The 12,481-nt window shown below is 39.9% G+C and overlaps 1 protein-coding gene across 1 annotated transcript in view; it reads right to left on the bottom strand.

The window, feature by feature from the left end:
• Positions 1-6,911: 6,911 nt before the first annotated feature.
• kcnk10a (potassium channel, subfamily K, member 10a) overlaps positions 6,912-12,481 on the bottom strand; it is a 30,817-nt gene continuing 25,247 nt past the window's right edge. Inside the window, exons 6-7 of the mRNA XM_034150411.1 lie at positions 11,981-12,123; positions 6,912-10,498 (exon numbers count right to left, since the gene is read on the bottom strand). Coding sequence (XP_034006302.1) covers positions 9,830-10,498; positions 11,981-12,123 — 812 coding nt within the window. The 3' untranslated portion in view covers positions 6,912-9,829. The remainder of the gene's footprint in view (positions 10,499-11,980; positions 12,124-12,481) is intronic.

The raw sequence follows: 12,481 nt of genomic DNA, 5'->3' as shown, positions 1-12,481 counted from the left end.
GCACATACAATATAGCAGATTAAAGCTGAGACTCCACTGATTATTTAGGTATAGTATCATCACTGAGCGATCCGAACTTGCGACAGGGGAAGCAAACACAGACATCACAACACGTACCTTTACGGAGCTTTTACGGCAGATCGTCTCACCGTAGCTGTCAATTAGGTCAAAAGACGTGTTCAATGGCATTAAAACGAAAAAAAAAAAATTCTACAACTGTTGATCCATAGGTTGATAATGTACCTGTGCCTTTTAAAAAATTATTTATAATCCATAATTCAATTTTTTATGTAAAAATCGGAGCGGAAAAGTTAGCTGCTAATGGTAGCCACCAGAGTGTATGCAGCTTCCGGTTTTGGTAACGCGTCACTCTCACTCCTTATTTGTTAACGTTTTGGTGTGTATATAACTTTCCCTCGATTCCATTGGCTCTAGCGGTTATAAAGAGATTTCATTCATCAAAATCGAGCAAGGGGGGCCAGAGATAGGTCAAATCCACCCAAATGACCCCAGAAGTGGGGTTTTTTTGGCTAAATCTCTCTAAAAAGGTCAAATTTCACTTGTTTTGCATCAATCTTGATACAGGGTACTTATTATATGTTGTACTTTGGATTCCTAAAGCTTTTAGTCTACTAACCCATCATCCAAGGGTAGTTTTCACTATAAGTAAAAAATAATTTTTGGACGGACACTATAATTTACAGTTTTTTACTATGTAAAATCTGAATTTTCTTTAAAATAAAAAACATCTATATTGATTCTGACTTTTCTACATCCAACTCACAGGTTTATCATTACTTTGAGAATAAAGATTATTAATTTAACCCTTTTAGAAGGGAAGATAAGGTCATTTGTTCTGGGAATGTCATTTTCGAGCCTGAGACCTGAAAAACAGGCTCAGGGCTTAAGAGGTTAAGAGCATAGTATTGAACAACCCCTATCATTTTCAGACCATTTGATGAATTAAAAACCAATTTTTGACAGCAATAGATTTCCTTTTGGGGTCAGAAATGACCCCAGGACAACAGGAGGGTTAATGTACAGTCGTAGTGAATCATACCTACTAGTTTCTAGGTGTTTCATGATAACATTGATAATACCATGTCTATGTTCCTGGGAAAAAGAGCATAATACTTCCTTCATGAAAAGTAGCTACCGGGGATATAACAAAGTACCTGTATCACAAGTTTGAAAGGAAAATGTTGCATACTTTCTACAGATTCACTGTTACTGCAGTTTGTGCAAATGAACGATGACAGAGCTCCAAGGTTATCCACCTTGAAATGGGGTTGGGGCAGGGCGGGTGCACCATGACATAGTTTTGAAAGTCTGCATTGTTCCGAAGACCCACTATTCTGATAGCCACTAGATACAAAGAATCAATTTTTGTCTGACAGTCCGTTACAATAGCACATTACTCCAAAAGCCAAGCCTATCCAGTCTCTGATTGTGTTACGTTATTATGAGAGTGCTTTCATACTTGTTTAATTCTGAAATTGTATGTATTTATATAAATATATGTGTGTGTATATGTCCGCATCTGTAGCCTGTTATTGTCTCATTATACCGCACTGTGAATGAATTAAAAGTAAATATATAAGTCGTCATGAACACATCTGTCCATCAGACAGAGTGCTGCTGTGCCTCCTGTCATCATTAATGGACGTCTCTTTAAAATGACCGCTCAGAGGAGAGGATTTCTCATTTCTCTAAACGCCTGCTGCTTCCCCTCCTCTCTCCTCGGTTCCCCTCCTCGACTCCTCCGCTCGCATCTCCTGTGGGCGGGACTAAGACACGAGGATAGGAGTCGAGGAGGGGAAATTAGAGAATTGAGAAGCCTTCTTTGTGTCTAAACTAGGGCTGTCAAGTTAACGCGTTAATAACGCGTTAACGCAAAAAAAAATTAACGCCACTAATTATTTTAACGCGATTAACGCATGTGTATTTTTTGTCCTCGGCCGCCGTAGTTTCAGAGCGCATCGAGTTTAAAATACCATCTACAAGCTGATGCTGACAGCCCCGCTCCTGCTGCCCGCTTGTGGCAGACCACACTTCCACGCTCACCGGCAGGCCCGGACTGGCCATCGGGAGGACCGGGAGGGTGTGTGTATGTGTGGCGCGAGCGAAGCACACCTTACGTGTTGTTGTTAGCATCTGGTGCTAGCTAGCTGAGCTAACGGATATAAGGAGCTGTTTCAATGAAAACAGAGGAGCGACATTTCGCCGACAACTGCGCCGAGCACTTGACTTTATGCAGGTAGCCAGACAGCACACTCAGCACGGATAGTGCGCGCAACACAGCTCATACACACAGGCATATATGCCTTGAGCTGCACATAGCTCCAACGATCCATCACAGTGTCTCCACATTCTCACACACACACACACACACACACACACACACACACACACACACACACACACACACACACACACACACACACACACACACACACACACACACACACACACACACACACACACACACACACACACACAGTATTATTGTATGAGAGAGGTTCTAGGTTGAATTGAGGCGAATATTTGTAATGTTCAGAGGTTGTTGTGTTTAATATTCATGAGAATATTTGTCATTGTTCAAATGATAATAAACAAACATATAAAGCATAGTTGTCCACTCATATGTTGATAAGAGTATTAAAAACTTGAAAGATATCCCTCTAAGGTACATTTAGAACAGATAAAAAATGTGCGATTAATTTGCGATTAATCGCGATTAACTATGGACAATCATGCGATTAATCGCGATTAAATATTTTAATCGACTGACAGCCCTAGTCTAAACCTAACCAATCCAACCATTGGAGGGAATAGGTACCAACCGATCAGAGGCAGAGAAGGGTAAGTTTGGGCAAGTTTGTAAAAATGTGTTTTCTTTTTGGGAGTAACGGATAGTGAGATAAATAGGCTTTGGTCAAATGAGAATTTTTTTTGACCATTTCGGCCTTCGGAACAATGGGAAATCATTTAAATGCAAACTGTGCCCGCGCTGTGATGACCGAGCTGGTTAAAAAACTAGACATACTATCCATTTAGGGCAAAACCTAAAAAAAAAGTTTAATGGTGTAAAAAGATAAATTGATTTTTAGTAACAGTGTAGCTCAATAATGCATGTTAGCTAAACAGCAGCAGTTGAAGGAAACTGAAATGAAATGAAACTAAGTGTAATGTTCATTGGCCCGCCCCCCCCAATAAAATGCTCGCCATTAAGAACTTTGCCGTTAAAATATGTGTACAGTTCATAGATGTGTATATAAAGTTGTTTTATTTGTTCATAAATGTTTTTTTATTATAAATGAAATGCTTTACAAGATTTAAAGTGTTTTCTCTTAATATAACACAAAGTATTGCCTTCCAACCATGTTCTTTTGCTGTAAATGATTAATGTTTCCCAATCAACAGACAAATTAGAGCACTATACATAACACGTTTTGAAGATAGATTGGTTCTTTGACATTCAATATTGTATTATTATGTTAAAGGAGACCGATTATGCAAAATGCACTTTTTGATGTCTTTTATACATAAAGATGTGTCCCCGGTGTGTAAGGAGACTCACAAAGTGTCAGAAAATAAAACCCTCTCTCTTTTCCTCCTTACCCACATCTCTAAAAACGGAGGTACAACGGAGCTGATCCAGATTTGGTGAGGTCATGACGTCATTAATAAAATGTGGGCTGGCTTTACATTTAAGTCCTGGCAACGTTCCCTATCAGAAACGTCTCTGTATCAGAAACAATGTGCGACGTGTTTTGGAAACAAGCATCGCTTACACTCAGAGCTAACGCTGAACAGGAGAGAGTATGTGTAAAGAGCAGGATATAAAAAAGGTACTCACCTTGTGGTAAACCCACGAGAGAGAAAGCATTTGAGCTCCATACTGTTTCAGAAATATTGCTTGATGTGGTTTGGAACATAATATGGCGTTTAATCACAGCAGTGTTTCAACCCAGTCTCACGGCATTTCATGTTATAGTCACGACATTTAATCTATTGATTCGTGTTCACTAACAAGATTTTCCCCTTTTTTTTCGTGTCACAGAACGATTTTAAAAGCAATGTATTTCTATTGGTAGTGTGTTTCGTGCCTGCAACACGTCTTTTTGTCCGGTCGGGTCTTGGAAGACCGGAAGCCGTGGAGTTCATAAAAACATCTTCTTACTCAATATCAAGCCACGATTATTGTTTTTATTTTAAATTGTATAATGTCGGACTTTTTTTGTCGCCTGTGAGGAAAAGAAATGGGGCTCAGAGCCTCAGAATACTGAAATCTGTATTTTTTTAAATCTTTTTTTCCTTCTAATTTGTTATTTTTTTCTAAATAACACACTCTAAATAACACACTGTTATTTACTCAACAATAACACACAATTATCCTTGTTTTTATTTATTTGTTTGATTCCATAATCTCGTGCATTTTTGGCATCCGTCAGGAACTGAATTTAAAAATAAAAATAACCGGAAACAGACGTAGGCCTACAGTATATGGGACATTTTGAGCATCATTGCGATACACACCCACTGAACTGATTACCCAAGATCCTCAGCTATGGTTTAAGCTCGGTGATTGGATGTTTTAGCCGCAATGCACGTTGGGATATGGTGTTAATGCGATATGAAATCCAAGGTTACGCCGAGCGTCAAACAGCTCTTTGAAATCGAACGAAACCACGGCAGACTATCCAAAACTGGACTCGAACGCCCCCCCAGAACTACACATACTGGCTATTGTGTTTCGCAACATGTTCTCTATGGCACGTCTCTACTGGGAATTGTAGTTTTAAAAGACGTTTTCGTTTTTCCCAAAATTAGAAGTTGACAGTATTAAACTGTGTACACCCCTGGAGGTTTAGGCGATAGGAAACAAATTGGTGTGTACAAATTTAAAACATATAATTAATAAATGGGTGAAAATCGCTTGTGTACATAATGCGCAGCATTAATATATACCCACATGCCAGCTCATTGTTACTTTGTAATTCGACTCCACTACAATTCGGAGGTTAACCTGGTATTTTTACTCCACTACATTTATTTTAGTTACTTTGCAGATTCTGATTAATGATGTGAAATATAAACAACCCTTAAAGCAGACTTTAGTTACACCTGAGTAAAATTCAGTGAAGGTGATTGTCAAGTGCCAACAATCAGGAGAGATATTTGATAGTTGGTGCTTGAGAAGACTAAACATTTATCTGCAGATCCCTATAAAGTATATTCATTACTCGTTATTCTCTACTAATAGTTAATTAAAGCATGGAGACATGTCACAGTAGAAATGCAAATTACAAATATGAACCTGAACATTTGCATATTATGTCCTCATAAAAGTGCTTTAGAAAGCAACTTTCGGTAGATATTCATATACTGATGGTATAAAGGCTGCCAAACGGCTCATCAGGACCGTAAAACGTCTGTGTCCTGCTAAAAACAACATCTACACTACCTGGGGTGTATCAATACAGACAGGCAATTTCACTGGAGTATTTATAGCATCAAACTCCATCCTAGCCTTCACATTAACGTCACGCAGGGTTTCACACCTATTCTGCAATGGCTCATACCAGGGGCGGACTGGGGGGAAAAAGTGGCCCGGGGATTAATTGACAGGCAGGCCCACTTAATGCGCGGCATGTATCGGCCGGCCGGCGACGAAAGTATGTTACTTAACAAAAAACCCTATGCATTTTATGTTATTTTGGACCATTATTCATATAGTAATCACATTACCTGAGCCCTTGAGTTGCCCAGAGCAAAAATAGTTACAGCATATATTTAGTGATTTTAATGTTAAAAGATCATTGATGCAATAACATTTGGACCCAATTTGCCTGACTTGACACATAGAATAAAACATGGGCGTAGGAAGCATCCTCAATGTGGGTGAGACAATTTAACAGGGGGTGTGGGCAGGTGGTGGACCTCACCTCCTCTTGGGGGGTCCGGGGGCATGCTCCCCCGGGAAGATTTTTTTTTAAATGTTGAAGTTAAATGCATCAATCTGGTGCACTTTGAGAGCAAAATTAGGGACTAAATCTATGGATACATCTCTCAACACCCATATGAAACAGAACTGTAAACAGATTTACTTTTTCTTTCAACATTTATTTGAACAGCAAGTGTAGGCAAAAGTGACTGCACCCAAAACAATAAACCTGCTAGCTAACTAGCCTAAACTCAGTAACAGAATGTGGGCAACACGTTCTTCTCCACAGCCGCGCGACCTCTGAGTCAGACGTCACCTCCCCCTTTTCTATCCTACGGGTACGGCCACTCCCCCTGAACCCCGTTTCCCTGCCAGGGAGTGGCCGGAACACTTACAAATGTGTGTAGGATTTAGGTAAGCAAAAAAAAAAAAAATTATTATTATTATTATTATTTTCTTTTTTTTTTGGCCCTCCGGCCCACGCACAGCACCGGCCCACCGGGAAAACTCCCGGTATTCCCAATGGCCAGTCCGCCCCTGGCTCATACCAACAAATGCTGTTTTGTTTTTAATAACTTGCTACACAGGGGTTCTCCCTAATCTGATGCCTTGGTGAATCACAAAGGTGCATGTAATGAAAATGAACAAAAACCAAGCTGTTGTTGCATTATTTAAAACAAAAAGGGTTTTTAAATCAGACAGAGTCAGGATGTGCGCCTGAAGGGGATCAAGTTCTGGGACTGTTTCCTAGGACTTTCCAGATGTATAAAAAGGAAAGAACGGCTAAAACCAGGGGATCATTTCAGTGTAGTGGAGGTCACAGGCAGTGACCGTGAAACTGATCTATCTTACTTTCTATCCTGATAAAAGCTACTGATAGAAGAAATAAAAGACAGAGGTGCATGACTCAAAACAACCACAATGACTTTGAAATGTACAGTACTGACAAATACACAACAATAGATCTTAATTCTTCAATTTTTATTTCCAAACGGCAATCAATTAATTTAATGTAATGGTTGCACAACATTTACTTTAAGCAGTGTTCAAGTACAGAGCATGTGCTGTGTGCATCTTAACAAAGGCAGTTAAAAACAAAATGCCATGGAAAGCAGCATCCTCTAAGCATGTGGTGGTATACAATCAACACCATATACATCGTGGTATAGTTTCGCAATTTAGCATGCCTTTTTTGTTCCATGTATTGGTTTTCTTTTTAAGATTTTGAAATGTTTTGGTCCTTTTAAAAAGTCTTGCGTTTTTGCCGCATTCACACTTGCTACAGCTTTTATGCAAGTGGTGTCAATTCCCTCAATGGTACATTTCAAGTATGAAACTGGACATGACCTTTTGTGAATAGCATTGTCCGCTAGTAGCCATGGCTGAAAGCTGCAGTCCGTACCCAAATGCCAATGCATAAACAATCACACTGCATAGAATTCCACTCAAAATGTTTTTTTCTGCAGGATACAGCTTTTTTTTCATTAAGTTTGGTTCTCAAAAGCGAATTATCCTTCCTCTTTGACTCATCAGGGTGAGTTTGAGAATCCATCAAACAAATATTAAGGCTTTATGATAGCGTTTGTTTGTCTCAGCTCTGATGGTTGCCGCATGCTTGTCTCCTTATGTGTTCTTCATATTTGGATTTTCCAGGTTGTAGATGAAGGGTAAATTACTAAATGTCTCTTCAGGAACTTCAGTTTGCTAAGCATCTGGCTCTGTTCATGCCAAGTATGCCCAAAAGTAGACCATACCCTCTCACAATAACTGCAGTGCACTCTTTAATCTCCAAATCATCCATTGGTTGATTGACGTCCTATGTACAGTATGGAGCAGTCCATCCTTTTTTGCATTATGGCTTGTCTTCCATTCGGTGGTCATTCATTCCCAGGTGCAGTCAGTATCCCCTCTCAAAGTGTGAATGCAGCACTTGTTAGACAATAACAACAAGCCCTGAGAAAGTAATCAAAGAGGTTGTGATCTAGGTAGCCTTTTTGGATATTGTACGGAGACAACAGCTTAGCTTGGGTGCGACATGTGGCATGTTTTGAATAGTGTTCATAAACATCAAATTGCACATTTTAACATTTTAGTTCCAGTAGGAAACTTGGAAATAGCATGACAACATCACATATAGTAAGTGTTACATTTAATTAACTTGCCATGTGTAACTATTCTACTCATCCAAAGCAACTTTTTTTGAGTGACCTCATTATTCTTGTGTAATAGTTATGTTCTGATCTGAGCCATATTAAGTATTTCAAATACTTCCAATGATCTCATTGGCAATACATATGACACTTCATATTAGGGACTTTTTGACATTTTAATAATAGCATGCATTTCTGATTTTAGATATTTTTTATACTGCAGTGATTTTATGCACCCCCATACAAATATTTCCACATTTATTATAACTTGGGTTTTGTTGTTTTAAATTGTTTTGGCCATTATTTTTAACAGTGATGATAACTTAATTGCTCAAACACCAAGATCACTACAACAAAGTCAGACAAGGCAAGACAACATTTTGTTCTTCATTCATTCTGCCTCCAAGGGCAACCAGGTCAGTTTTGCTACACAAAGAATGAGCCTGACACAATTTAAAAAGGACCAATAACCTCATCATAGAGTTAGACTCTTATGTATATGCTTCCTGACTGCTATTTTTTCGGGAAAAACTAACAGTTTTTTTCTCTTTTATTACTTTTAAGCTACATTCACATGATACCCAATTTTCTCTTTGCCCACCTTGCGGTGAAAAAGCCAGTTAGCTTTTGTTTCTGTTGTTTCTTCGTCTGCTAGCATGAGCCACTATAAACAGTTATCTGATTGGTTTCACGTCGAAAGTTCAGCCTAACAAGGTCAAAGTTTAAAACATTTGCATAGAAACACAACGGGAACGTCAGCGCAGAGCAGCTTTACCACATAGCAGCTTTAGTATTGCCTCATTACTAAGCAGTGTGTATATCTACTGTAGGAAGAATTACCGGTAACATGTTTGATGTAATGTAAGATAAAAAATACATGGCGGACTCAAAGCAATAAGGAATGTAAAACAATGTGCAGGACATTACACACAAGGGTTTTTCAAAAGTGCTCTCTAAAAATGGTTAAGCATTCCAAAATGCAGGTGACTGAGGGTTTAAAACAGCAGCCTGTTATACGAAAATGTGCCAGATATGTTCCAAAATGGTCTGACAATGGGCAAACACCTATTTTTTGACACATTGGTTGTCTGCACCGAAAGTACAGCCTTGCCTTATTTTAGTCTACTTTATGTGGACCCAAAAAGTTAATGTTATACTTAAAAGTACCACAGACAGTGGCTTTCTTGTGTACAATAAATCTGCGTGTAATGTTCAGATGAGGATGCTGAACGCAGCCAAAATGTAGCTTGGTGCTTATGAGCCCCGTGATATTGTGTTTATTATTTCCGCTAGAAAGTAGAATGTATTCAGTGAGCACAAGACTATATACCAATGAATATTGAATGAAGAAATACTGATGGATAAAACAATTGCCGTCCCCTATCCCACATCAAGAGTATCTGGATGTATTGCCATGTTATCAAAACTAAGAGAAATAATGACCAAAGCTGCAAAACTAAGACTCATGTTGATATTATTTTAACACCTATTAGTTGACAACTTTTTTTCCTTTTTTTAATATGACCGTTCAACCAGACCAGATCAATTTTAGAAAAACCTACCAGGTCTTGCATTTATATAACACAACGTGTGTCCATGACATCCAGAGGGCACAGTGAATATGTGGACAATACAGTATGTAGCACAAAGGGACACATTTCATCCCTGCTCAAGCACACAACAGAGACCTAAGGCACTAATGGTGGTGTTTTAAGAGAGGACTACACTCTAACTATGGTCCCATTTGAATATGCAGCTCTTTTGTTTCAAGTGTTTTCTCTTTGTCATTCTCTTTGGTCAGCTCCGGAATAAACCCATTGCAAGCATCTACAAACAGTGGGAATTCAGACAAGCTAGTGTTGCACTCTTTGTCTTCAGTGTCCTCTTCTCCTTCGTCCTTCCTCTTCCCCTCATCTGCGGTGGATGTGCTGCAGTCGAAAGTGGGCGTGCTGCAGCCGTACGCCTCGCTGTGAGGCCGGCGCGCCTCGGCCGGGATGTTCTTCTTCAGGTCCCGATTCCTGTTGCGCTTGGCCAGCTTGGTGACGGAGCCCAGGCGGTTGAAAATGTTGTCCTCGGATGTGGTCTGGTGGCTGGCGCCCCGCTCACAGTGTTCAGCCCCTCGCAGCCGGAGGTTGTTCAGCTTGGTGTCGATGCTCTCCTGGGAGGAGTTCTTGTAGCTGTTGGTGTCTAGGCTGTTGAAGATGGCGCGGCGTTCCGGGGAGAGCATGTCCAGGGACAAGGCACGCTGGTCCAGGCCCAGCTGACGGCGCTCCATGCTCCGGATGGTGGCGGCTCGCTGCAGCTTGTCATGGACCTCGACGCTCATACGCCGACGTGTCTCTCGAAACTCTGCCCGAACATTCGCCTTCCATTCTGCTGCATGAGCCTTAATGCCACCAACCTTGGCCAAAGAAAGTAATTGCAGATTAGTATGTCAGTTATGATTGGAATTATCTTTGGGCAATGATAATGTCCTTTTCAAGATAAATAAAAGTACTAATTAATACAATTTATCTGAATTTAGTGACCACCCTTAATGTTTTCCCAATAAGGTCTGTCACACATTACTTTGCATAACTTTGCCTTTTTTCTCGTGAATAACCAGATAATTTTAAATGTTAAACATCTATAAATCATTCTAATTTAACATTCTACCGCTTTTTAGTATACTGAATGCACCATGACATCAAGTCAAATTCCTAGTATGTGCGAACCTACCTGGCAATAAACCTGTTTCTGTTTCTGATTCTGATTCTGATTCTGATTCTGATTCTGATTCTGATTCTGAATCCAAGACGGGTAGACTAGGGTTAGCTTTGTTTTAAGGGGACACAAAACAACATGTAGAGATCCAGGTTGAGGTTTAGAGTCTCTATTAAAAGACAAAGCATTCACAACAAAGCAAACTATTAAACATGATATTGGGCTGAAAGCATAGATTCTCAGGACAATGACAGAAATGTGGGGATTATCAAATCCCAAGTAACACCCCAATATGCATACACCAAATGGGTTGCATTCTAATTGGTTTGAATTAATTTCAAAGTCAGTTTTGGCTTTTGTAATAAATTCATTATTCAAATTCATATTTTATTTGAAATACAATATGTCTCTGGATACAGTGCCTGAAGAATGTTAGTAGGTGTAACCTCTGTGTTTTTTATATGATTTTCACAAGCTTTTACGGCTGTATGTGTTCCCTTTTTTCCCTCTGGTAGATATGCCCAGGTGTGCTGCATTGCTGCAACGAGGTGCACTACGAGGTGCACCTGAAAGGAAGTGATTAAAGCTCAGGTGTCATCAGGATAAGAGGCATTCTCTTCCAGCCTGGGGACTGCAGGTGGTTCAGCCTCTCAGTCCAGAATTCTGATTGTATATTTTGTCTGTTTGCTTGTAATATGGATATGATTGTTTTAAAGGTGTGTTAATGTGTGTTTTGTGTGTGGGTCAGTGGTGGAATACTCTTAGCCCTATAGGGTCTGTATAAGGATATTCTAATATTAGATTTTTACTTTAATATACATGTCCATTTAGTTGTATTTTGCTATCCAAGTGTCTTTCACATAGGTGGAACATTCCGTCGTTCCCACATAACACAATGATATGTTTTAATTTCAAACTAACTGTGTAGTTCTGTGTTACCACACAGGGAGAGGTTTTTGCCTGGTTGGCAGTCTCAAGGACGCTCCACGTTGAACATGTGACTCTGTAATGTTTGGATCCTTTTTTGCGCCGAAAAGCTTATTACATATTCATGGCAATCTCTTGCCTTGAATCTTTATTTCCATGAGATATTTCCACCACAGGTCCACAAAGGGTGGGGCGTAACAATGACCCTATTCAGGTAAAGAATATAACATAGTATTAACATCATTCTGCATACCTCTTCTTTTGTCTTTTTGGACAGCACCCTCAGCCAGTCCCCGATCATGTTCAGCACTGCAGCAAAGTAAGCCAGACCCCCCAGGATCCAGAACCACACCAGTGGTCTGTACCACGTCCGGTACTCAATCCTTCTGTCTCCCCCTGATCAGAAAACAAGACATGAATGACTGAAGAAATGTACTGTAATCACTCTGCTGCTGCCAGTGTCGGTTCCACCTGAACGAGAGTTAAGGTCAGAGAAATTCACAGATAATTGTGTTTTCTTTTGAAGTCACGGTCAGTAATTGTGGTAACCTGTGTAAGGTTGTATTATTACGGACATAGCTATAGAATAGGAGGATGCAGTGGAGCCTACCAGGGACCTAAACTCAACTAAATGACCCCTTTTCCACTGGAAAGAGTTCCTTTCAAGTTCCATGCCGGCAGTAGTTTGGATCAGTCGGTTTAGCGTATGACCCAACTGCAACCAGTTTGTTTTTCCACCAACTAGAGCCTGGTA

This window comes from Trematomus bernacchii, unplaced genomic scaffold (genome assembly GCF_902827165.1).
Source record: "Trematomus bernacchii unplaced genomic scaffold, fTreBer1.1, whole genome shotgun sequence".
In the NCBI taxonomy this organism is placed as follows: domain Eukaryota; kingdom Metazoa; phylum Chordata; class Actinopteri; order Perciformes; family Nototheniidae; genus Trematomus; species Trematomus bernacchii.
The sequence above is the reverse complement of the archived record's forward strand: the minus strand, read 5'-3'. Positions and strand labels throughout refer to the sequence as shown.